General features: G+C 47.3%; 1 protein-coding gene across 1 annotated transcript in view; it reads right to left on the bottom strand.

Moving 5' to 3' along the window:
* Window positions 1-24,539, bottom strand: part of LOC107123813 (zinc finger protein 91-like) — a 103,561-nt gene extending 79,022 nt beyond the window's left edge. The window contains exons 1-6 of the mRNA XM_015427155.1: window positions 24,342-24,539; window positions 23,758-23,872; window positions 22,717-22,909; window positions 21,873-21,951; window positions 21,675-21,789; window positions 17,649-18,875 (exon numbers count right to left, since the gene is read on the bottom strand). Coding sequence (XP_015282641.1) covers window positions 17,649-18,875; window positions 21,675-21,789; window positions 21,873-21,951; window positions 22,717-22,909; window positions 23,758-23,872; window positions 24,342-24,539 — 1,927 coding nt within the window. The remainder of the gene's footprint in view (window positions 1-17,648; window positions 18,876-21,674; window positions 21,790-21,872; window positions 21,952-22,716; window positions 22,910-23,757; window positions 23,873-24,341) is intronic.
* Between the last annotated feature and the right edge of the window lie 2,325 nt (window positions 24,540-26,864).

Genomic DNA, 26,864 nt, shown 5'->3' with positions numbered 1-26,864 from the left:
TGCCAGGTGTTAAGTCGTGCGCTTAACAAAGAGTCGGAGAGTGATTTCAGCAAGAATGCGGTTTATTCTTCAGCTCAGTTACTTCTCCGTTACGGTACAACAATCGCCAGCCAGAACCCATCAAAGTATTTACACTGGCTTGTCGATATTTAAACACTCCTGGCTAATGTAGCCACACCCCCTGTACAGATAACAACCTATGAGGTTGAAGATACAATACCCAATCACAAGCGGTCCTGCTTTGCATCGTGATTGGTAGACACTCTCTGGGCTAGGACTCCTATTGGTTAATTGCATCCAGTGAGAATGCAGTGCCCTATGGCATGATTTGGAGACTAATGAAGATGCAGGGATCGCAGTGTGAAAAAAGAAGAGTTGGTTTTTATTAACCCACCTTTCACTACCCAAAGGAGTCTCAGTGTGGCCTACAATTGCCTTCCCCTCCTCTCCCCACAACAGACATCCTGTGAGGTAGGTCGGGCTGAGGGAGTTCTGAGAAAGAGAACTGTGACTGGCCCAAGGTCACCCAGCAAACGTCATATGGAAGAGGGGGGAATCAAACCTGGTTCTCCAGATTAGAGGCCACTGCCCTTACCAAACTGGCTCTGCCAGTTTGTGCTGTCCTACCACAAGATCTCTAAATTAAGTAAAACATCTGAAATGGACAACCCTTAAAACTGGCTCCAAAGTGCTATACTCTCAGAGTACCAGGAGGTGAAGTGTTAAATCTTCACTGGAATGGATCTTTGGGTGACAGGCTGCACTAAACACTCTGAATGGCCAGCACCAGCTAGGTGAGGAATTATTATTAGCTTGGTGCTGAAGGGGATTGGGCATTCTGACAGATTCCTGATTTCCTGTTCCTTAACTGTTGAATATCAGCTCTGAAGAAGAATTCAGTCAAAGAACTAAAAGAGTCTGAGTCTCAACCAAGGCTGAAGGCAGTTTTACCCCGCCAAAAAACTAGGAATGAGAGTTGGCAGTGAGATGGGGCTCCCATTCAGGCCAAAGGAAAGGGGATATATCTTCTAAGGAGAGAAGAAGAAGAATCCCTGCCCAGTTAAACAGGTGTCATGGGTCAGCCAGGACTCAGCGATGGTGAGGACTCCTCAGGAGAAGAGGAACCCATGTAGCTGGCTCTGAGTTAGCAGAAGCTGAGAAGATGAGCTGCAGGCTTGTCAGGGTTTACAGCCAACAGCTGGGGCAGAGCCAGCAACACCCTCCAGCCCTAAGGCAACAGGTAAAACCCAGTTGATCTTTCCCAGCCTTCCAGAATCACCCACACCCTTAGAGCACTGGCGACAAAGGCTAAGGGCAGAACAACAGGAGAGACAACAAGAGTGTACGCCTCCTGGTCTGACACCAGCTGCTTGAGTAGTTTCAGGATTACCCCTGAGCAGCTGGCTGCAAGCACAGTCCGTAAGCACAAGGCTATAAAAACCAGCCAAGGGAAGCTATTAGGTGTGGAAGCAACAAGTCATTGTACTACAGCTTCTGCTCGTGTGACCCTTGGACTGGCTTCTGAGTTTGGATTTTGGCTCTGTGTAACTCTTGACCACACCTCTTGAACAACCCCTCAGGTAATGACTCTCTGGCTTTTGGACTCTTTGCAACTTGTATCTGAATGTTTGCACCCTATGTGCTCTGCTGGCCTGCCTTTGCCGGCCCTGTGACAACAGGAAAATGAGCTCTGAGGAGATTCCTAGTCTGGTGTAAAAAGGAAACTGCTGTAGACACCTCAAGAGTTAGATAGAAACTGGGGTTTCAAAGGAAAGGAGCTAGGTACTGAAGGAGGGTACCAGCCTCAAGGAAACCAGAAGGTTATAGGATACTCTGAGAAGAAATATCATATTGTTTGGGAAACCATAAGGACAATAATCTCTCAATATTAGGATCTAAGTAACTAAAGAACTATGATCTGTATAACCACTGATTTCTGCCTTAAAGTTAACAGCTGCTGAATTCACCTGACCTTTCCCAGAATGTTAAATAAAATATTTTGATCTGTTTGACCTTATATTGTCTCAAGTGCCATTTCAAGGGGGTCAGACCTTATCCTTCCCTCAGGTTCTAGGGCTGGGCTAAAAGCCATACAATATATCTATGACAGGGTGGGACAGACAAAACTTTTAAGACAACAAACAAAACCACGTTACTCAGAGCAGCTCAGTCACGGAAGGGGGAAAAAATCTGAGGGAAAATTTACATCTGAGTAGGTGATCATCCGGAAGAGAACCTCTAGGGGGTGGGGCGGTCACGTGGTGAAGCCCCGCCCCTTCTTTACCCCGCCCTCTGCTTCGATCCTCATTCCGTTTGGGAATGAGGATGAAGCAGGAGGGTAAGTAGCCGGGCCTTCTGACACACTTCCGGTGATGTCAGGGGGTGTGGCCTTCTGTCACTTCCGGTGATGTCAGGGGGCGTGGCATATGCAAATAAGTTATGCTAATGAGTTATGCTAATGAGCTCCGGCAGCTCTTTTTCTACAACAAGACCCCTGAATGTATCCAAAGGGTATTGTGCCTTTCAGTCGGGGTTGTTTGGACCTCTTCAGCCCCTGAGGTTTTGGGGAGCTGCTGGAGTGGATGGAGTTTCTTGTTCTCATTAGTTGCGTTCTGGGGCAACAAAGTAGTTATGCTTCAGGCCTGCTGAGCTTCGTTTTCTGACTCACTCTATTGGGACTGCCTTGGTTCCAAGCGGCTTAATGTTTTAAGCATGTTTGTATTTTGAGTAAAAAATATTTTAATTTGGTTTACCTGTGTCCTTTCTGAAGTTTATATCTCTGGTACCTGGCATTACATTTTATGGCACATATGGCCCGGCCTGACAAAGTGACATTTATTTCAGATGTGGCCACTGCCCGGGAACTGGTCTCCAGCCCCTATCCTCTGACGCAGCACTGCATTTCCTGGGGCAGGATGGCCAGGAACTGCTCCAAGATCACCAGGTCCAGGATCTGCTTCTTGGTGTGCCTCTCCAGCAAGCTGGCTGAAAACCTCTTGGAGCCCATTGGCCTCATGGCACTGGAACTGCTGGAAGCAGCATCGGCTGTGTGCATCTGAGGTCATAATGTCCTGAGCCAAAATCTCTGGCACACCACTTTCCCAAATTCATCACTACTCCCTGCTTGGATAGGATGGGGGCTTTTGCTTGCAGTTCAAGGTCTTCCTGGGTTCTCCTTTTCCATCTCCTTCCCCTTTCTCTTGAGTTGTCTCTGACTCTGGAAAAACACTCTTATTCACTTGGCTATGAAGAGGGAGGGGGAAAGGTATCAAAAAGGCAGAAAGAAAATAGAACACATGACTAACTGTGGTTAAGAGACACAGAAGGATTACCCCAGTGGATCAGAAGGAGCATCCTTGTTGTAGTGTGTGGATCAGGAATAATGTTATTGTGCTATATTAAGTATCAAGCTTTTTAAGATATGCTTGTTTGGTCCTTCAGGAAAGAAAAACATCCGTGGTCACACACACTAAATAATCCACTTTCAGTGCACTTTCCAACTGGATTTTGCCAGTTCACACAGTAAAATCCAATTGGAAAGTGCACTGAAAGTGGATTGAAAGTCGATTATTTAGTGTGTGTGACCACAGCCTCTATTTGGCTTTTTAAAAATCTGTTGTAGATGTTATGAGCTTGGCCTCCAATTTCTGGGGATCAGTCTGTCAAGTGGGTCCATCTCAAGGTAAACTGGAGCTCGGCTGCTTTAACCCTTTCAGTGCTATAAAAAGGTAAAGGTTCCCTTGCTCGAAAGTCAGTCGAGTCCGACTCTAGGGTTGCGGTACTCATCTCCGTTTCAAAGCCGAAGAGCCAGCGCTGTCCGAAGACGTTTCCGTGGTCATGTGGCCGGCATGACTAAACACCGAGGCTCACGGAACGCTGTTACCTTCCCACTGAAGTGGTACCTATTTATCTTCTTGCAATTTCTTGCTTTCGAACTGCTAGGTTGGCGGGAGTTCAGTGCTGTACACGAACGAAAACAGCTTCTTGCTGCCCATCCCATGAAGCCCCCGCTGGACCGGGCTTCAGCCCGCTTGCTTGTTCTGGAGTAACTCCGAACAGGGCTGCGCTCCTGGGAGCGCAGAGTTATCCAGAGCAAGCCCCACTGAGTCTCGACCGGCGTCGCTGACGGCAGCCTGGTTGAAGGCAGCTCCTCAGGGTCAGGGGGAGGACAGGACACGCTTTTCATTCCTCTGCAGCACTGGAAAGGTTAAATCCACAGAGTTGTTTGCTAGAGAGGCCGGCCAAGGATTGGGGGGGCGGAGAGGAAAAGCTCTTTGCTTTGGGGAGGCGGCGGAAAGGGTTTCCTTCGGCATGGCGGAAGAGAGCAGGAAGTACTTCAGCGATGCAGCCTACGGGGAAGCCGTGCAGCCAGATCCCGTGAAGGTTTACTTAGAAGTAAGGGGGGGGGATAAACGTTTAGGTCTTGGAAGGGAGAAGGGCTGGGCCACGGCCAGTGTTCCCTCTAAACTGAGTTAGTGTGAGCTAGCTCACAGTTTTCTAGCCTCCGGCTCACACATTTTTGCCGTAGCTCAGGAAGGAGAGCTCCGGAGCAAACTAATTTATGCAGCAGCCAAATCGCTCGCTCACAGCTTTAATGCCAGTAGCTCAGAAAGTAGGATTTTTGCTCACAAGACTCCAAAGCTTAGAGGGAACATTGGCCACGGCTGTCATAGTGTTGCCAACTCCCGAGTGGCAAATTCCTGAACTTGGGGGGGGGGGGGTTGTTGTTTCTGGGATGATGTGTGTAAACTGGTGGGGTGGTGGGTGGTGGTGGTTGTTGTTCAGCCGTACAGTCGAGTCCGACTCTTCGCGTCCCCATGGACAGGTCGCGCCAGGCCCTCCTGTCTTCCTCTGGGCGGGAGAGGCAACCCTGTTAGGCACCGGCAGTTTTGCATCCCAGCAGTTTTCAACCTGTGCCAGTGGGCACACAGTCCCACTTACCGGGGTGATCTTAGCTTTGCAGCAGATGGCGCAACTGTCCCCGGCCGTGTGTTGCAGGAGCTGCCCTGGGAGGAGGGTTGCCAACCCTGGGTTGTGAAATTCCTGGAGGTTTCGGGGTAGAGCCCAGGAAGGGTGGGATTTGGGGTGGGGAGGGAGCCCAGCAGAGATGTAATGCAACAGAGTCCATCCTCCAAAACAGCCGTTTTCTCCATGGGAGGTAATCTCTGCCGGTTGGAGATCAGTTGTAATACAGGGCGATCTTCAGGCCCAACCTGGAGGTTGGCAACCCTAGCTGGGAGTTCCCTCTGCCCTGCACCTGATTGCCCTCCCCCATACTGCCTGAATGATTCTGGGGACTCATCCTCAAATTTTGTCCAGACCCCAAAAACGCTAAGGTGACTCCTTCTGGGAGGCTTTACCTTTGCTATGGTACAGCTCCTGGTACTCTGCTTGTGCTTCCTGAATCCGATTGTTTTGATTTGTTATTTACAGCCTGATCTTGATCCCACGGAGTCGGCTGTCATATGAATTCCTGCCATGTGCATGCAACTCAGTGTGTCCCATGCTCCGTGGGTCCTTGTTCCAGAGAGGTTGAAGACCACTAGCCTACCCCACGTACTCGATGGCTTCTTCTAAACTCCTGTGCACACCTGCATGTGCCAACTTCTGCACATCGAAATTGGATGGGAGGCAATAATCTCTCATTAACAGCTCAACCAACAGCAGTGGCCACCTTGGCTGATGAGCCAGCTGCAGCCTTTTCAAGGCAAAAAAAAAAGATCTTGCCACTGTGGAACATGTTCTGATAACATCTAGATTAGACTATTGCACTGTGCTGTTTGTGGGGCTGCCCTTGAAGAACATTCAGAAGCTACAGTTGGTACTAGGTCCAGTACTTGTTAACTTGTTCATTAATGATTTAGAGTTGTGAGTAAGCAGTGAAGTGGCTATGTTTGCAGATGAAACTAAGTTGTTCAGGGCAGTGAAAACCAGGGAGGACTGTGAGGCATTCCAGAGAGATCTGTCGAGGCTGGACGAGTGGGCAACAAAGTGGCAAATGGGGTTCAACGTGGGCAAGTGCAAAGTGATGTACATTGGAGCCCAAAATCCCAACTATAAATACACGTTGATGGGGTCTGAACTGGCAGCAACTGACCAGGAGAGAGATCTTGGAGTCATGGTATATAACTCAATGAAAATGTCAACTCAGTGTTCGATGGCAATAGAAAAGGCAAATGCTATGCTGGGGGTTATTAGGAAGGGAAGTGAAAACTAATCAGCCAGTATAATTCCCCTGTAAATTTATGGTGCAGCCTCATTTGGAATACTGTGTACAGTTCTGGTCACTGCACCTTGAAACACTATAGCACAGGAAAAGTTACAGAAAAGGGCAACTAAAACGATTAAGGGGATGAAATACATCCCTATGAAGAAAGCTTAAAGGGGATAGGGCTCTTTAGCTTGGAGAAACGACAACTGAGGGGTGGCATGCAGAGATTTACAAAATTATGCATGGGATAGAGAAGGCAAAGAAAGAATTTCTCCCTTTCTGACAATGCAAGAACTCGTGAGCGCTCAATGAAATTGATGAGCAGTCAGGTTAGAAGGGATAAAAGTCTTCACCCAAAGAGTGATTAACATGTGGAATTCACTGTCACAGGAAGTGGTGGCAGCCACAAGCATAGACAGCTTCAAGAGGGGATTGGATAAACACATGGAGCAGAGGTCCATCTGGGGCTATTAGCCACAAGGTATAAATGAAACACTCTGTCTGGGGCAGGGATGCTCTGCATCCTTGGTGCTTGGGGGACTACAGTGGGAGGGCTTCTGGAGTTCTGGTCCCACTGGTGGACCTCCTGATGGCACCTGGGTTTTGGCCACTGTGTGACACAGTGTGGGACTGGATGGGCCAATGGACTGATCCAACATTGGCTTCTCTTCTTTTCTTCTGTTCTTAAAGTGGTCAGCAGTCCCTCTTGTCCTTTTTGGGTTTACCTGAGGAATTAGCCCCTAGGACAGCCTGATCCAGTGTAATGAGAGGTTAAGCTTCTTAACATCCTTAGAGAGCCAAACAGAGAAATTTAACTATCCCAAGTCTAAAATAGCTTGGTTTCTATGTAGAAAAATGATCTTAAACCTGGTCTACAAACCACAAGAAGCCCTTTTGTTCTGATCTACCCGGCAGTTCGTGGGTGTCTCCTGAGCATATGAAGGTTTATGGTGTTCACTGGTGTATCTCCCATTCTCTTTTATTTTGTCTCTCCTTCCCACCCCCAGAGAGAAGCCTCTCTTCATAGGCGAGTGACTAAAGGCATCTTTACACAGTCAGAGGTGACCCAAGAGCAAGGGAAAGATTTTTAGCGGAACCCAGAAGGACCTGGAACTGGCAAGAGAGCAAGGAAAGGCTCCTATCCCACCCAAGCTGGGAGTGGTGTTGAATTCTGGGAAAGCCCAGTGCCAGGCATCCATTCTCAGCTCACTGCAATCTCAGATATACATTGCCAACGTTTCCGGCAGGTCTGCTACCATGAGGCTGATGGGCCCCGAGAGGTATGCAGCTGGCTCCATGGACTTTGCCTCCAGTGGCTGAAGCCGGAGATGCTTACCAAGAAGCAGATTCTGGACCTGGTGATCCTAGAGCAGTTCTTGACTATCCTGCCTCAGGAAATGCAGTGCTGGGTCAGGGAATGTGGGCCAGAGACCAGTTCCCAGGCGGTGGCCCTGGCCGAAGGTTTCCTCCTAAGTCAGGCAGAGGAGAAGAGGCAGGCAGAACAGGTGAGATTCCCTCCAGATATGTCCAAATCAAGCAACAGTATCAGGCTTTATCCCAAAGGTTCCCTGCCAGACATCTGTCCAAGTGTTACTCCTTCAGCAGCCTCTTCTACTAGAGAATTTCTTATCCCTCCTGATAACTTGCTGATGGAAGGGTGCGGAGTATGGGAGTGGGGCAGGATCCATTCCTTGGACACTTTTCCATTCGATCTCTTACCACTCTCTTTTGCCACTGTTTCAGATGTTGGGACCATCTGTGAAGAGAGAAGTTACATTCCCTGAGGCGGAAGGAGCTTCCTTAGATCAAGGGCAGAGGGCGCAGGCCCAGGAGCATGCCCACGTTCCCCTCTCCTGTGGTAAGGACTTGTTGTGCCTGGATGCGACTGGGGCACACTGTGAATGTGATGGGTAGAGAGTTTAGATCAGGAAAAGAATGTAATACTTTTTAAAGCACCACAGAGTTAATTTGCGACACTCCAGGTCTACTAACTGTGATGCCTCTAAAAAGCAGTTTGGGCACTCGGTCTCTAAAAGGTTCGCCACCACTGCCCTAGGGGATCCCCTAAACCAGCCTCTCTGACAGTCTGGGCCACCTGCCATGGTCTCAGATTTCGCCAGGGCCATCATGCTTTGGGCTGCTAACCTCCTTCAAGAGCCCGACACTGACCCCTTGACGCTGAAGAGATCCATCCTAAAGATTAAAGGGCTGCAAAATGTGCAGCAGACACATCCCAAAAGGCCATGCAGTTCGGTGCCAGAGCACAGGCCACCAATATAGGGGTTAGAATGAACCTATGGCTAAATCATTGCCAGGTGGACCCTCTGTCTGTTTTGGATTCATCGACATTAAAGAAAAATCAGGAACAAAAGGACTTTAGACACTCCTGCACCTTTGACTATAGGTCCAGAATTCCAACAGAGATAGCTTGCTCCTAACAAATGGGACAGGAACCAACAAAACAAAGGCCAACCACCTGACTATATAGTTGGGGGTCAATTCCGGCAGTTTCCTCACTTTTGTGCTTCCCCACTTCCCAAGACAGAACAGAGACCCCCTTTCTTCTGTCGTGAGCTATTCAACATTTAATGCACGTGGGGACAGTCTCTTCAGGCTCACGGAATAATATTAATAATCTCACACCCTCCAGAGACACCGTCCAGTTAGGAGCCAGGATTCAGATGAGGATGGCCAAAGTGTTTCTACCTGCAGAGAAGCAGGAAAAATTGTTGGAAGGGGTGAAAGAAACCCAGCAGAGGTCAGTGGGCCTCATGCACTGGTTGACAGTACATGGGACTGAGGCTGTAGTCCATAGATCTGATTCCTTGGGCCTGCTTTCATGCCAGGCCTTGACAGTGGACTCTTCTCCCTTACCAAAAGGACACACACTCACACACACACAAAAAGGGAGCACAAATGTCAAGATACTGCCCCCTCCCCAAGAAGTCACTAAACTAGTGGTCTTCACGGCCAAATCTGACAAGGGGAGCCAGTTTTCTCCAGCCTCCTAACCTGCTGGCAGTTGTGGCCACTAGCAGTAGGGCCCGGGGAACACACTGCAAGGATCAGATTGTCCAAGGCAAATGGCACCCACTGGATGATATGAACAGTATGGACTGGAACTTGGGGCAGTCAGACTAGTGCTGTGTGCTTTCCAAATCCTATCAAGGAACAAGTATGTGCTAGGGCACAAAGTCGATACTGCGGCCAGGGCACACAGCAATTGGCAAGGAGGCACCAGATAGACTCCTCTGTGAGTCCAAAATCCTGTTTGTTTGAGCAGGGGAAAAATTGGTAGGTCTAAAAGTGGAACACCTTAACGGTCTTGCAAACCGCCAAGCCAACTGGCTGAGCAGGAAGGATTTAGATCCAGGAGAATGGAGTATACACATAAAGATCTTGTAGTGAAATCACACTTTGTTTTAGGAGCCCTACCTTGGATCCTTTTTGTAACATCAAACTATAACCAAGCTGCCAGGTTTCTAACCAGTTTCTAGGATTCCAGGGCAGAGGGCACTTGTTGTTGATGCAGTGGTCTGCTGTACATTTTTCCTCTGACCACACTGATCAGCTGAGGCCTGATCAAAGTGTCAAAGGAGACAGCAGAGGTGGTCTCCTTTCTGGCACAGACGTTTTTGGGTCTCAAAGCTAGTGAAGATGTCAGTATCTCCATGTGGATGGGTTCTCCTTGCCAAGTGATGGGTTCTCCTTGTACAAAAATCCACTCACCGCCCGGAGCCTATTTGATTCCAGCTGACAGCTTAGAGATTGAACTGGCGGATTTAGTAGGACTGGGTCTTCCAAGTTAAGTAGACACCATGTTGCAGTCCAGAATACCTGCTTCCAGTCATCTCTATAATCGTATGTAGCTGACATTCAAAAGTGGACCAGTACTAAAAAGCTGGATCCACTGAAATTCACTTATGAAGACATCATTCCCTTTCTATACGAAGGTTGGAATCAGGTTCTAAGATTGGATACCTTAAAATACATGTTGCAGCATTGGCGTCTATGTGGGACTGCATAAGACTGCCTAATTTTTCTTCTCATAGGCACTTTTAAGATTCCCTGAAAGGATCCACACAGTTAGCACTTCCCATTAGGCATAGGTTGCTTACTGGAAACCTGTCTAAAGTGTTACAGGCCTTGGGCAAACCTCCATTTGATTCTTTCAAATCGTCAAAATCTAAAGTCTCCTTTTCGGAAGACTTTTTTTCTTGCAGAGATGACTTCTGGAAGAAGGATTTCTGAATTAGGGGCTTTATGGGCCAAGAAGGAATTTTGTATATTTCACAAGATCTCAGTGGTACTCAGGAGGGATCCTTCCTTTGTGCCAAAGTTTTTTTCCTCTTACCATGTTAACCAAGAGTCGATACTATATCGTATTTTTTTCCTACACCATGTTACCCCGAAGAGAGCGTCTGGCACAAACTGGACGTGCTCAGGGCTCCATGCGTCTCCTTAATAGGACGGGGCAGATGAGGCTAAAGGGTTTCCTGTCTGTGTCTCACAGCTCACAGCCTTTAAGTAAAACGGTCCCAAGCCATGTATCTGAGAAGTGCAAGGCCTAGGGCACCTCCATGGGATGTTAATGGCTCACTACATCAGATCTGCAGCAACTTAGCGACCCTTTCCACCGGTGTTCTGGTGGAAGAAATTGTTAGAGTCTTATCCTGTGTGAGATCCTTTATACCTGTGTGAGACACTATTGGTCCAATGCTTCAGTGTTCCCTCTAAGCTGAGTTAGTGTGAGCTAGCTCACAGTTTCTTAGCCTCCAGCTCACACATTTTGGTCTCAGCTCAGGAAGGATGGCTCCAGAGCAAACTAATTTATGCAGCAGCCAAATCGCTCGCTCACAACTTTAATGCCAGTAGCTCACAAAGTAGAATTTCTGCTCACAAGACTCCACAGCACAGAGGGAACATTGCCTGTGATACTATAGATGGAAGCAGTTAAAATCAGCAGAAGCTTCACCTGGTAGAAAGGTGAGCAGCACAGTGGTAGAACAGAATAAAAATAAGAATGAGGATCCCACCCAGGTTGTAGCTTGGGCATGTAACCAGTTTGGATGACCTCCCCCACTGAAGGAGAATGGAACATTGGAACTTACCTGAAGGTTTCTTCTCATCAGTGGGGCGAAGTCATCCACAGCCCACCCAAAATCAAATCAAACAGAATAAAATCTAGTCGGACGTAAAATCTGTTATGGAGCTGGGCTACACTAAGACTGGAGGGTCAGCCTCGCTCTGAGCCAATACAGTCTTCACAAATTTGCATAGCCCTGCCTTGAGTGAGAGAAGGTGTGATCTAACCAGTCTGGATGACTTCGCCCCACTGAAGAGAAGAAAGTTCATACTTCATGTAACCATGTCATTTCCTAACATTTTATTTCTGTTAAAAGGTTTAGGATTTAGAACCCTGGAAGCAAAAGGCCTAAGAACATGGGCAATTAGTGAAGCTGCGACAGCCTCGTCCCCTTAGTCAGTCTAGCTCAGGGGTGGCCAAACTTGCTTGACATAAGAGCCACATAGAATAAGCGTCAGATGTTTGAGAGCCGCACGACGTGAACAATTACACCTTTTACTGGTAAATATGCAGAACTGCTTTCTAGTAACATTAAATGAGACTGCCAAAAATAATAACAAAAGTGGTCTGCTTATGGACCATTTTGACTCAGCCACCAGGATGGATGTTGACAGATCTTGGGATGTGGGAAGGCCACCGATTGTCCATCCTGGTTGCTGAAATCATGTAGGGACCACATCAATAGTGTCCACCATAACTCAGCCACTGAGTCAGGGCAACGCCCCTCAGCAACCCAATTTAATCGTTATCTACCCACTATTTAAACAACCATCACTACAGAAAAGTGTAGCTATCAGGGGATGTGTGTTAAACTGTTTGGAATCACTCCTCACGGACTGGACTCAAAGGGTTGCTGCTGGGGACAACTCATCATCCGTGTGGGACAGATCTTGTGAGGTTCCACAGGGCACAGTCCTATTCCCCCGTGCTTTTCAGTCTCTGTGTAAAGTCCTTGGGCCAAATCATTCACTTTCAATATCTTTATCCAAATCTCCTGTGATGTATTGGTTAAAAGTGAACACATTGAAACGAACGCCTGAAGAGGCTGGGGTAATGCTGATTGGGAAAGCTTGAAGGAGATATTGAAGGACATTTTGCTCCCCACTTTTGATGGAGGTTGGCTTACCCTTGCTGACTTAGAAGAGAAGAGATTGGATTTATACCCTGCCCTTCACTACCCAAAGGTGTCTCAGAGCGGCTTACAAACTCCTTTCCCTTCCCCTCCCCACAACAGACACCCTGTGAGGTAGGTGGGGCTGAGAGAGCTCTTGAAAGAAACGGCTCTTTTTCAAGAACAGCTGTGCCAGAACTACGGCTTGCCCAAGGTCATCCAGCCAGGTGCAAGTGGAGGAGCAGGGAATCAAACCCGGTTCTCCCAGATTAGAGTCCGCGCACTTAACCACCACACCAAACTTAGTTAAGAGCCTTGGGGTTATACTAGAATCAACATTAACGCAGCTGCAAAAAATGCTTTCTTTTAACCCAGTCTGGCCTGGAAGATGGCCTCCTACCTTGGTACGGCCAATCCAGCCACCAGCATCAGTGCCATGATAACACTGAGACGAGACTACTGCGATGCACATTATATTGTTCACCTCAAAATCAAAATCTGTTGTCAGGAAGCTTGATGAAGCGTGCATATTAATGCCCGATCTGCAGTCACCAGTACAATCAGAAGTTACACAGAACACCATGGCAGCTTGCTGACACTTGGTCCCTCATATCTGCAGGACTGCCTCTCCCCCTGTGCTCTACCATCAGCCTCCTGCAGGTGCCACCCTGCCAATGGGCAAGACCAACCACTGCTCCAGACCAACCACGTGCATTCTCTGCTCCAGCCTCCACCCTTAAGGAGCAACCCAGCTGAGGAAGTCGGGAAGGCTGCTGCTTTCCTGGCTTTCAGCAAACAACATGTGAATAATTCAGGAGAGCCTTTCTACACAGATAATGGGGCTGTACTGGAACAAAATGGTTCAGGAAGATACTTGGGTAAAGGCTTAGTGACCGTGGGGTATACCACTGTCTACAGCTCAGGCTGCCAGTTGTTGTTAATTAAGATGGTACTGTGTCATTTTCCCATCATTAAATGCGTCATGTTAATACTTATGCTCAGGGGTCATTTCGTAGAAAAAGAGGTGCAGGAGCTCATTTGCATAACTCATTAGCATAACTTGTTTGCATATGTCACACCCCCTGACAATCCAGCCACACCCACCTTTTGCTTGTTATTCTGTTTACCTTGTTTGTTGTCAAAACCCAGGGCCTTTTTTTGCAGCAGGAACTCCTTTGCATGTTAGGCCACACACCCCTAATTGTACCCAATCCTAATGAGTTTCTACTGTTGGGTGTGACCTATTATGCTAATGAGTTCCTGCTAGGCGTGGCCAACTTGGGAGCCAGCCGGAACTCCGTTCCTGTGCGTTCCTGCCCAAAAATAGCCCTGCTGGGTGGTACACCACTGTCTACAGCTCATGCTGCCAATTGTTAATTAAGATGGTACTGTGTCATTTTCCCATCATTAAATGCATCATGTTAATACTTATGCTTCACTTCACTTCTGTTTCCCGTTTTCTGGTTGGTTCCAGACTTCTACAATACAAATTCTACTGCATTCTTCTACTGAATGTCCCATCCTGATGACTGTATTGACTTTCTGTGTGTAATCTGTCCTTGTGAGAAAGGCGGACTACAAATAGCATCAATAAAATAAAAATCATGGCTGAAGCTCTTTCCACAGTTGGAGCATTGACACCATTTCTCCCTGGTTTGATTTTTTTATAATGCAGGTTTTATTATTCTTTTAATAACCAACACTTATAAAGGACAAACTATGATTACAAACTACAGATTTCAAACCTATGATTGTACCACTACATAAGTTCATATAATTTCCATAGATTTTGACCTAAATAAGATTAATACCTCATAACAAAATGGACCTCAATTCATCATGATTCTGGCCTTTCTGAAAGGATGCAAGCCTAATCATTAAATAAATTTCATTTGATTTATTTGTCTGTTCATTCATTTTCAGGATCAGATTTAACTTCCAGTATGTCGCAAATACCAATCTTGCAGCTGCCATCAAATTCAATGGAATAATTTGCAATATCCTTGGAATCATAGCAACATAATTTAGAGAACAATCCTAAGCAGGTCTACTCACAATCCTACTCACGTCGGTTCAGTGGGGCTTACTCGCAGGAAAGTATTTTTAGGATTACAATGCAAATAACATAATCTCAGGAGCATTTACTATCTTTCTATTCAAACCAATATTTCACAAAGCTAGTATTCTATTCCCGTACAAAGTTTCCCTTGGGCAGAGCCACCACATGGAGGGGGAAAAAATCTGCTGGTACAGCATGGCAATACCAGCAGTCACCACAGCAGGGATTCTACATTTCAGCTATCATTTTTGAAGTCATATACAATGTACGAATCATTTTGCCTGATCCGTCCCAACCGCCGATAACGCACACTAAAAAAGAACCACCTACCTAGATGGTTGAATCCAGTACAGCGCCTCAAGCCGGGACGTGGGATCGGCCGGCCAGCCTTGCGCCGGTGCATCCCGGCCCCCGGCCGTACAGCGCATGCTTGAGCATGCGCAGTTCGGCAGCCTCCCCCTCCCATCTGACTCTTCCTCCCCGGCATCTGATCGTGCCGGGGAGCGATGCGCCGCGGCACAGGGGATCCGTGGGATCCCGCCACGACGTCTCAACTTTGGTGTGGCTCTGATTAGCCGCAGTTCAGCCATCCTTTTCCCTGCCGTGTGGCAGGGACCCTTGAAATGCAAATCAACTCAAAAGGATGATCCTAAAGATAGCTCAAATTTCCAGACATTCCCTGCTACTTCATAACTTAGAACCTGGTTCCATTTACAAAAGAAATGAGAAGTTAAGCGGGGTCAGCCCTAGTTAGTATTTGGATGGGAGATCACCACGGAATACCAGGGTGGCTACATGGAGGCAGGAAATGGGAAACCCCTTCTGAATGTCTCTTGGCATGAAAACCCTACATGGTCACCATAAATCAGTTGCGACTTGATAGCAAAAAACAAAAATAGACACAGAAGCAAGAATCAGGCCATAGAATCTGTAGAAAGCATGCCTTTGGGGCTCTAAAAGTACAGTTACCTTCTGAAACGATCTTCCTCCATGGTATAATACAAACTAGTTTAGCTACATCATGACACATTCTAATATTTGAGATAATCAAACCTCTTGATATCCACCTAGAATGAGCTACAAGCCAAGTTACCTTACGCTTTTTTGTTTCCCAAATAAACTCATTAGGTAAACTTTGCCATTCCTTCAAGGTTTTACTGTTAATTACGAAGGGAATGTTCATTAGTAAATAGGTAAGTTTTGGATATTATCATCATTTTAATGGCATTAATGCAGGCTAGAATACCAAGATTGACAATCTGCCATAACAAGAGTTTTTGTTTAATGTCAAATGTTACTGGTTTTAAGTCATCTTTTAAAATATTTGCATTGTCATGACTAATCTTGAGGTAAGTAGCATTTTTTCCAGTCACTTTCATCTTTTTTATCCAGTTTGAAGAATCCAAACTTGACAACATGTCATTAAAAGGTAAGGCTTTCCCCCCCCCCTACATTTAACATAGACTGACACAGCTGAAAAGGAGTAAAGTATAGACTAGCTGAGCACTGGATTCAACAATACTAGTTAAAAAGATTACATCATCTGCATAAAGCATCAATGTATGGTATTCGTTATCCAGTTTTACACCTGTTATTGAGTCAGAATCTCTTATTGCTATTGTTATTAACTCTACGGATAAATTAAATAACAAGACCAAAACAGGATACCCTTGCTTTTCTCCTTGATTTACAAGAATTAGGTTTCACAAGATATAACGGAGAGATAAATGTGTTCTGGAAGTTTCATAAATGAATTTTGCCCATGCCTTAACTGTTCACTGAACCCAAAAGCCTAGAAATGTTTCAAAGCCTTTTTTATCTGCATGTATGTATCTGGATACAACCATCTTTAACCCGTTTGCAAACAGAGATGTAAGGTTTTTGTAATCATAGTTCTGTATGCTGATGGGATGGCAACAGCTCACACCAGTATAACTAGTATTCTGGACTCTGACCAAGAGGGTGATAATATCCTTAACACACAATTTTTGTTTATCGCAGCAAGCAAAGGCTGAACAAATGTTTCTATAAATTGCTGGTAAAAATCTGGTGAAGTACCGTCAAACCCCAGAGAATTTGAAAAACATTTAATTCCTTCATTAATTTCCTGGGTTCCATTTGCCCCCCCCCTTATTGTGATAATGTAAGGATGTCCATTTTTGTAACAAATTCATTAATTTGACTCAAATTAGGATTCTGAGAAGAGTACAGATTAACATAATAAAATAATAAAAATCACCAAACTCTTGCAATATTGTTCTGTATGTGTTACTATCTTACCTTTCTTATTCTTTATGGCAGCAATTGTACATATTCCCCTTCTTTTACTCAAGTTGTAGGTCAAAAACTTATTACCTTTGTTGCCTTATTTAAAGAATCACTGACATTCAAATACCAAATTTTTGTTTATTTTCTCAGCCTCCTTGTAAGGCTTTCCTTACTCCTTTATTCCTTTGTAAGTCTGGGGGCTATGACCTTTTTTGTGGTTCTTTTAATTGCTCTAAACAGTTTTCCAGGAGAGAAGGCAACAAGGTATAGCCTGATCTCAAAAGCTAAGCAGGGTTGATACTTGGAAGGGAGACCACTGGGGAAGGCTCTGCAAAGGCCAACCACCTCTGCTTCTCAATTGCCTTGAAAGCTCCTGGCTGGGGTTGCTGTAAGTTGGCTGCAATTTGATGTCACCTTACACACACAAATAGCTCTGTTTCTCTCTTTGTCTTTTCCTTGTCAGTTCTGCAGCCATAATTATGGCTCTTTTTTAATTTCTGTGGTTAGATTAAGGTTTCTGTTCAAAGCAAGATTTCTCCAAGAGTTTATAACATTTCAACCCTTTGTGGACTCTGTGGTTCTCTTCGAGGTGTGAAATACAAGAAAAGCTCTCGTCACCGGCTGAGCAGTTACATGGTTTCTCCTCCTGAGAATCCTTTGATGTCATTGAAAGGAGAAACTGAGAGTGAAGCTCTTTCTATTCTCTGAGTATTCAAAAAATTTCTCCTCATATGGGCTCTTAGATGCCGCTGAAGATTGCAACTCCTATTGAATTTCTTTCCACAATCTGAGCATTCGAAAGGTTTCTCCCCTGTGTGGGTTCTTAGATGCCGTTCAAGATAGCCACTCCAGTTGAAACTCATTCCACACTCTGAGCATTCAAAAAGTTTCTCCCCTGTGTGGTTTCTTAGATGCTGTTGAAGATGGAAACTCCTACTGAATTTCTTCCCACACTCCGAGCATTCAAAAGGTTTCTCCCCTCTGTGGGTTTTTTGATGCTGATGAAGATTGCCACGCTGACTGAATTTTTTACCACACTCTGAGCATTCAAAAGGTTTCTCCCCTGTGTGGGTTCTTAGATGCTGTTGAAGATTGGAACTCATACTGAATCTCTTTCCACACTTTGAGCATTCAAACGGTTTCTCCCCTCTGTGGTTTTTTTTATGCTGATAAAGATTGCCACGCTGACCGAATTTCTTTCCACACTCTGAGCATTCAAAAGGTTTCTCCCCTGTGTGGGTTCTTAGATGCTGTTCAAGATTGGAACTCATACTGAATCTCTTTCCACACTCTGAGCATTCAAAAGGTTTCTCCTCTGTGTGGATTCTGTGATGATGTAGAAGATTTCCACTCTGACTGAATCTCTTTCCACACTCTGAGCATTCAAAAGGTTTCTCCCCTGTGTGGATTCTTAGATGCTTTTGAAGATTGGAACTCACAGTGAATCTCTTTCCACACTCTGAGCATTCAAAAGGTTTCTCCTCTGTGTGGGTTCTTTGATGCAAAAGGAGCGCAGATCTGTACTTGAAATACTTTCCACACGGAAAGCATTTATGTGCCTTCCCATCAGAGAAACTCTTACCACTCTCTGAGCAGATAAATGGCTTCCCTCCTGAGGCTGCAACACTAAGAACACTTTCCCAGGGGTAAGGCCCATGGAGAAAAAAGGGGTTTACTTCTGAGTAGGCTTCCTTAAGATTCCTCTCTGAATGAACTATCTGGTGTTGAATAAGCTTTGTTTTCTCTGAGAACCTCCTGCCGCAGTCTGAGCAGCTATATATTTTCTCAGCTATATGGATTCTTTGGTGTCTCATGAGCTCTTCTCCACAAAGGAAGCTCTTTCCACACTGCAGACATTTATGGACCTTTCCAGGGTGCTTTTGCAGATGGATATTATATTGAGTTTCATCTGAGAAGTCCAGTCCACACTCCAAGCCTTTGTATGTTTCCTTCACCATGGAAATTACTTCACAGAAATGCCCTTCTTGGCAAGGAAGGGCATTACCCCTTGTCTTCTCTGTGTGGCTTCCCTCCTCCTTCTGTGGTCTGTCTTGATCCCTGAAGTTACATTCAGACTCTTGGTCTTTGTCTTTTTCCAGTGAAAGCCCCTGAAATTCCCTAACCGTCTTCTCTACATCACCTGCTGGAATAAAGAGAGAGGTCCAATCACCACTCACCCAAGAAGCCAAGCCACCAATCAGGGACTCCTGATTAATGGGTGTGCATTTTGTTTCCTGACCCACTGGTCAGAACCTTTCCTTGGCCAGCCTTCCAGTAGAGCTCTTTTTATATTCTGACTATTTCTCCCCTCCCCAAAACTCCTGAAATGTACTTTAAGGGAAAAGGTGGCAAAGATTAGTTCCTCCCGCCCTCACATTTGCCTTGCCATGCAGGTCTTTTGATGATCAAATACAAAAAGTGATCGTGATTTCAAGTCCTGTGACTGTGCAAACAGTTTTCTTCTAGGTTTGATGAGAGGGAAGAGAAGCTGGTCCCCAGAAAACAGATGTGTGCTTGGGTGGGGAGTTGGGACCTCACGAAGCAAACCACACCGTTGAAAGCTTTTAGAAGTGAAGCCAGTTGATGGGGGGGAGAGGGGAGGCTTGGAGACATGTAACTGATCACATTAGGAAACGGTTGACGGGCCTTTGAGTCATCCAGCAAAGCTGTTCTTAAGTAAACACCTCACCTTTCCCTGGAATATCCGGTATGTAAGGATACTGCAGCCCCTAAAGGGGCTAAAGGAGTCACAACTGAGCTCAGCCACACGAAGGAGTCCCAAGATCTCAGGCCCCAGAAGACCTCCTTCCCTCCTTACCCAGAAGGCTTTATAATTCTTTCCCCACACAGACACCAAAGAGCACTTCGGTTGGGGTCACAACACCGCCTAGTGACGCCAGGCCCCAAAGAGGCCAGGATTGCGACCACAAGGGAATATCGGGGCCCATGGCATCCCCCCCCCTTTTTTGACCCCATTGGGATATGCAATAGGAAGTAAGTATTGTAGTCATTATGTATCCTGTGAGCAGTGTTCCCTCTAAGCTGAGTTAGTGTGAGCTAGCTCACAGTTTTTTAGCCTCCAGCTCACAGATTTTTGTCTTAGCTCAGGAAGGACGGCTCCAGAGCAAACTAATTTACGCAGTAGCCAAATCGCTGGCTCACAGCTTTAATGCCGGTAGCTCACAAAGTAGAATTTTTGCACACAAGACTCCACAGCTTAGAGGGAACATTGCCTGTGAGATGTGCATTTTTGCCTAAACTGTTTTAACTGTTGACTTTTACTGCACTTGTGCCTTAATTGTTTTAACTTGTTGTATTTTTATCGCACTTTTGTGCCTGTGTAGGCCGCCCTGAGCATGCGTGCAGGGAGGGCGGTGTATAAATAAAATAAATAAATAAATAATAAGTTCTACCCAACCAAGAGTTGCTAAGAAGTGAAACAAAAATTCGCCATGGCTCTCCTTTGCCCATTCCCTTGACGCAACGATGGAGCAAACTCACTCGGAGCCGGCTCACTCAGGATGAAGCAAACTCACTCGCCCACCTGTCTCCACTGTAGCCTCTCTTACATCCCTACCTTCTTTGGGAGAGAGACAGGGAGAGAAAAGAGGAGGGAGAGCGACACAAGGCCTTTGTCTGTCTCCACCTCAGGCCATGACACCCACCCTGGCTCTCGAGGTGGCCACAACACTGGTTGCAGTTGCCCCTGGACCAGCCACATGGGTTGGGTTGCTCCACCACACTATGCTGTATGCTGCTTTCGCTGCCACCTCAGCTCCTGGACTCCCCCAGAGAGGGTGAGTACAGGGCCAAGTCTCACAATGACATACTGCTGTTCAGTATTTTTATTACTGCAGTAGTTTGTATCTTTGGCACCTACGAAAGATCCTTACCCAGAGAGGCCACGCTCCCAAAGTTGTCCAGCATGACTTCCACGTAGAGAGCTCTTTGGCCCGGATCCAGCAGGGCCCACTCGGCCTCGGTGAAATACACGGCCACCTCCTCAATAGAAATTGGACACTGGAAGAAAAAGCAGATTTCCTCATCAGAGATTGTGCCAAGCAAGACTGTACTCTGGAAGGGGGTTAGGATGGAGAGCTTGGCAGGGGTAAAGAGAGTGGTGTTCAGAGCCTCTCTTGCTCAGACACCTTAGAAGCAACCCAGGAGCAAAAGCCCTCCTGAGAAAGAAGGGGGAACTCAGGCTGTCCCCTGCTCATCTCCCCTACCTGGACGACAGGGCCAGCAGCGATTTGTACTTCTCTGCAGAGATGATGGCTCCACACCTTCTCTTCACTACCTGTGAGGGAGACAACATTGGAAGAAAGGGTATTATAGCCTATACATATTTTGTTTGCTTAGTTAAATCCTGCTTCATGCACCCCAGTCCTCAGGGCTGTGAAACCTTGCCCCGTGTACACTCAACAAAATGCGTAATGATTTTTAGTAAACTGAGGGAGAGGTGGAAGGGAAGCACCAGGTTCCCACAAGCCTCAGGGGGGTTATAAACGCTGCAGACACATTTCAGACTCCTGTGACTTGAAACTTGTCCTGTGTTACTCCAGAGCTCAAAAATGTGACAGCATCCTTGCTCAATCAGATTAAATGCCCAGGCACACCATTCTCCCTCTGACTGGGCCCTCCCATGTGACCTTGAGTCTGGGCTCTCAGGAGAAGGGGGGGGGGTAGAAACGACATCAAATGATGTGTCGCCATCACATCTGTCTGAAAACCCAGACATGACATTAGCGCGTCAGAAAACTCAAGGGTGATATCAAGGGTTTTCTCGAGTGTCTGCTGATGCTCTGACATCACGTCTAGGTTTTCAGTCCCAGAAGTCCACTCTGTATTGTGTGCAAAAGAATTTCCTTTTTCTCCTGTCCTGAACCTTCTATCTAACAACTTCAGAATGTGCCCAAATCTGGGCACAAGGCACCCTTACCATGTGAGAGGGCCTCCTGGGCACGCTCCTGGGCCTGCACCTTCTGCTGTTCCTCCCAAGGAGATCCCTCCTCCTCAGAGAACTTCGTTTCCATCTCCGCAGATGGTCCCCTCATCTGAAACAGCAGCAAGAGATACGGGCAAGAGGAGAAATGCTAAAGGCCAAGGAGACGAATCTTTCTCCATTCCCATTCCTCACCCCTGCATCCAAAAACACAGCAGCTTCAACCACAGCAGCAATATCAGGGTTGGGTTTTCTTTCAACCCGGATCAACTGTCTAAAGAGACACATATCAGACAGGGAGGCCTTAGGCTAAGGTCAAAGATTCTTTTGTGCCTGTGTAGGCCGCCCTGAGCATGCGTGCAGGGAGGGCGGTGTATAAATAAAATAAATAAATAAATAATAAGTTCTACCCAACCAAGAGTTGCTAAGAAGTGAAACAAAAATTCGCCATGGCTCTCCTTTGCCCATTCCCTTGACGCAACGATGGAGCAAACTCACTCGGAGCCGGCTCACTCAGAATGAAGCAAACTCACTCGCCCACCTGTCTCCACTGTAGCCTCTCTTACATCCCTACCTTCTTTGGGAGAGAAAAGAGAAGGGAGAGTGACACAAGGCCTTTGTCTGTCTCCACCCAGGGCTCTTTTTGTAGCAGGAACTCCTTTGCATATTAGGCCACACCCCCTAACGTAGCCAATCCTCCAAGAGCTTACAGTGCTCTTCTTACAGGAGCTACTGTAAGCTCTTGGAGGATTGGCTACATTAGGGGGGTGTCGCTTAATATGCAAATGAGTACCTGCTACAAAAAGAGCCCTGACTGGTCCCACCCTGGCTCTCGAGCTGGCCACAACACTGGTTGCAGTCACCCCTGGACCAGCCACGTGGGTTGGGTCGCTCCACCACACTATGCTGTATGCTGCTTTCGCTGCCACCTCAGCTCCCGGAGTCCCCCAGAGAGGGTGAGTACAGGGCCAAGCCTCACAATGACATACTGCTGTTCAGTATTCTTATTACTGCAGCAGTTTGTATCTTTGGCACCTACGAAAGATCCTTACCCAGAGAGGCCACGCTCCCAAAGTTGTCCAGCATGACTTCCACGTAGAGAGCTCTTTGGCCCGGATCCAGCAGGGCCCACTCGGCCTCGGTGAAATACACGTCCACGTCCTCAACGGAAACTGGACACTGGAAGAAAAAGCAGATTTCCTCATCATAGATCGTGCCAAGCGAGACTGTATCTGGAAGGGGGTTTGGATGGAGAGCTTGACAGGGGTCAAGGGAGTGGCGTTCAAAGCTTCTCTTGCTTGGACACCTTAGAAGCAACCCAGAAGCAAAAGCCCTCCTGAGAAAGAAGGGGGGACTCAGCCTGTCCCCTGCTCATCTCCCCTACCTGGACGGCAGGGGCAGCAGCCGTTTGTACTTCTCTGCAGAGACGACGGCTCCACACCTTCTCTTCACTACCTGTGAGGGAGAGAACATTGGAAGAAAGGGTGTTATAGCCTATACATATTCTGTTTGCTTAGTTAAATCCTGCTTCGTGCACCCCTGTTCTCAGGGCTGTGAAACCTTGCCCCATGTAAGGTAAAGGTAAAGGTTCCCTTGCTCGAAAGCCAGTCGAGTCCAACTCTAGGGTTGCGGTGCTCATCTCCATTTCAAAGCCGAAGAGCCAGCGCTGTCAGTGGCTATTAGGCACAAGGTATAGATAGGGGCTCTGGGGCAAGTGATGCTCTGTCATCTTGGTGCTTGGGGAGGGGGGTCAACAGTGGGAGGGCTTCTAATGTCCTGGCCTCACTGGTGGACCTCCTGATGGCACCTGGTATTTCTGGCCACTGTGTGATACAGAGAGTTGGACTGGATGGGCCTTTGGCCTTATCCAACATTGGTGTCTCTTATGTTCTTATGAATTCCGCTCCACAAATCTGTTTAATTCTCCCTTTAAGTGAGTGGCCACCATTACATCCTATGGCACCGAGTCCCAGAAGTCCACTATGTGTTGTGTGCAGAAGAATTTCCTTTTTCTCCTGTCCCGAACCTTCTATCTAACAACTTCAGTATGTGCCCAAATCTGGGCACAAGGCACCCTTACCATGTGAGAGGGCATCCTGGGCACGCTCCTGGGCCTGCGCCCTCTGCTGTTCCTCCCACGGAGATCCCTCCTCCTCAGAGAACTTCATTTCCATCTCCGCAGATGGTCCCCTCATCTGCAACAGCAGCAAGAGAGACAGGCAAGAGGAGAAATGCTAAATGCCAAGGAGATGAATCTTTCCCCATTCCCATCCTCACTCCTGCATCCAAAAACACAGCAGCTTCAATCACAGCAGCAAGAATCAGGGTTGGGTTTTCTTCCAACCCTGATCAACTGTCTGGAGAGACACAAATCGGACAGGGAGGCCTTAGGCTAAGGTCAAAGGTCACAGCTTGAATGGACCTATGAAGCTCCCTCACCTGCTCGGCCTGCCGCTTCTCCTCTGCCTGACTCAGGAGGAAACCTTCAGCCAGGGCCACCGCCTGGGAACTGGTCTCTGGCCCACACCCTCTGACCCAGCGCTGCATTTCCATGGGCAGGATGGCCAGGAACTGCTCCAGGATCACCAGGTCCAGGATCTGCTTCTTGGTGCGCTTCTCTGGCTCCAGCCACTGGTTGCAAAGTCCATGGATCTGGCTGCAAACCTCCCGGGGCCCAGCAGCCTCATGGTAGGAGAACTGCCGGAAGCACTGGCGTTGTTTGTCTGAGATCCCAGTGTCCTGATGCATGATCTCCAGCACAGCTCTTTCCCAGAATTCAACACCAGTCCCCGCCTGGATGGGGTGGGGGTCTTTCATCAATCTCTTGCCAATTCCTGGTCCTTCTGGGTCCTGCTCTTCCATCTTCTTCCTCTTCTATTGGGTCACCGCCAACTGCAAAAAGATTATTTTACTTACTTGGTATGAAGAGGGAGAGGGGAAAATATCAAAAAGGCAGAAAGAAACCTCAAGAGGATGGCGCTACTTCACCGACCCTCGTCAGGACACACCCAAGATTGCCCTGCTGGATCAGGAGGAACATCCTTCTTGTGGTTTGCAGATCAGGCTTAAGGTCATTGTGTTATGTTAGATATCGAGCTTTTAAAGATATGCATGTTTGGCCCTTTCAGAAACTAAATTGTCCCTAAGGACAAGGTTCAAGTCCAGTGGCAACTTTAAGACCAACGAAGTTTTGTTCAAGGTATAAGTTTTTCCCGTATTCTAGTTTGAGACTTTAAGCACTATACTATACTGGCTTTTGTGGGGTGGCTGATGTTTAACAGTGGCAGTTGGTCTCAAAGGTGCCACTGGACCAATGTTCCCTCTAAGCTATGGAGTCCTGTGAGCAAAAATTCTACTTTGTGAGCTACTGACATTAAAATTGTGAGCAGGTAGTTTGGCTACTGCATAAATTAGCCGCCCTGAGCCTGCCGCCCTGAGCCTGCGTGCGGGGAGGGTGGGATATAAATGGAATTAAATAAAATAAATAAATAAATAAAAATAAAATTAGCTTGCTCTGGAGCCCTCCTTCCTGAGCTAAGACAAAAAATGTGTGAGCCGGAGGCTAAAAAACTGTGAGCTAGCTCACACTAACTCAGCTTAGAGGGAACACTGCACTGGACTCTAAATTTGTTGTACTGCTTCAGACCAAGACAGCTACCCCCTGAATCTGTCCCTACTTGGCTTTTCTAAATGTTTGGTCTCTGATGACTGGGCACCAGCAGTCTGTCCCAGGGGCTACGTCTCAAAATCAGCTCAACCCAAGACCAAAGAACTGATATTAACTATTGCAGGCGCTTCCTCAGTAGGCCTGAAGCATTAGGCAAGAGCCCTCTCCAACAGTTTGCAGAGGGGAGTCACGCCTCTTCCAGGTTAAGCACAAGGGCTGCTGGGATGAACAGGTGCAGGGGAAAAGCAAGGAGCACCCAAGGAAGCTGCAGATGGGGGGGCACTGTCCCAAATGCTTGGCATGCAGAATGGCTCAACCCGTGTAATCACACTTGGGACTCCTGGATTGCCAAAGCAGCTTTGAGTTCTTGCTGGCATCGCCCTTAGTACGACCCGAACCCACGCCTCCAGTTTGCCATCGAAGACTCTCCCCAGTGAAGAATGGGGTGGGGTGGCAGCCACAATGTTCCCTCTAAGCTGTGGAGTCTTGTGAGCAAAAAATTCTACTTTGTGAGCTACTGGCATGAAAGTTGTGAGCGAGCGATTTGGCTACTGCCTAAATTAGTTGTTCTGGAGCCATCCTTCCTGAGCTGAGACAAAAATGTGTGAGTTGGAGGCTAAAAAACTGTGAGCTGGCTCACACTAACTCAGCTTAGAGGGAACGCTGGTGGCAGGTACACATTCTGTGACTGTGTACTTGTGTTTCCTCCCACTGCATCCTCCTCCCTGGGGTCTGCAGGTCTTTCGCCTGGCCAAAGGCTCCTGTGGCTAAGTCCTCCCACCCAAACCCCAGGGGCAGGGGAGGGGACTGGGCATTCTGCCCACAGCTGCCTCCGCCAAGTGCCCTGCCGAGACATGGCGCCGGGCAATGTGGTTGGAATAGCTGAGTTTCCTTCCCTGTGCATCCCCTTGGCAAAACACTGCTGCAGGAGGGGACTCGAACCTGTTAAGTCGCGAACTTAACAAAGAGTCGGGAGAGTGATTCAGCAAGAATGCGGCTTTTATTCTTCAACTCGAACTCACTTCCAATATGGATCAACATCAGTCAGCCAGAACAGCTTTAACATAGCAGCTGCTCTGTATTTAAACATTCCCGGCTAATATAGCCACGCCTACTGTACATTTCACAACCAATGCGGTTGAACCTATAAAGGCCAATCACGAACGTTCCCGCTCAGGGAGCTTCTTCATGGTGATTGGATATTGCTTCCTGGGCTAGTGTTCCTATTGGTTCCATTAGGATCCTAGCCCAGGACGAAGCTTAACATGAGATGGCAATGAGATGATTCATATTACATTCAGTACATGCATTCAAGTCAATTAGAATACACTACAGAACCCACATCCCCCTGGTGTGTGTTTACTCCAGGGGTCCTGTTGGTGAGGCCACGATCCTCATCAGGATGTGTTCCCAGGTGCCACTGGTGCCTCCTGGCCTTCTGGATGTGGGCAGGCTGTGATCAGGGGACCTGGCTCTCTGCCTGTCATAGGGGAGTCGCCTTGTGCTGTGACTGGTGGGCG

Source organism: Gekko japonicus, unplaced genomic scaffold (assembly GCF_001447785.1).
Source record: "Gekko japonicus isolate JY-2015 unplaced genomic scaffold, Gekko_japonicus_V1.1 scaffold712, whole genome shotgun sequence".
Taxonomy (NCBI): Eukaryota; Metazoa; Chordata; class Lepidosauria; order Squamata; family Gekkonidae; genus Gekko; species Gekko japonicus.
Note: the sequence above shows the minus strand (reverse complement) of the source record. Positions and strands in the feature narration are given on the sequence as shown.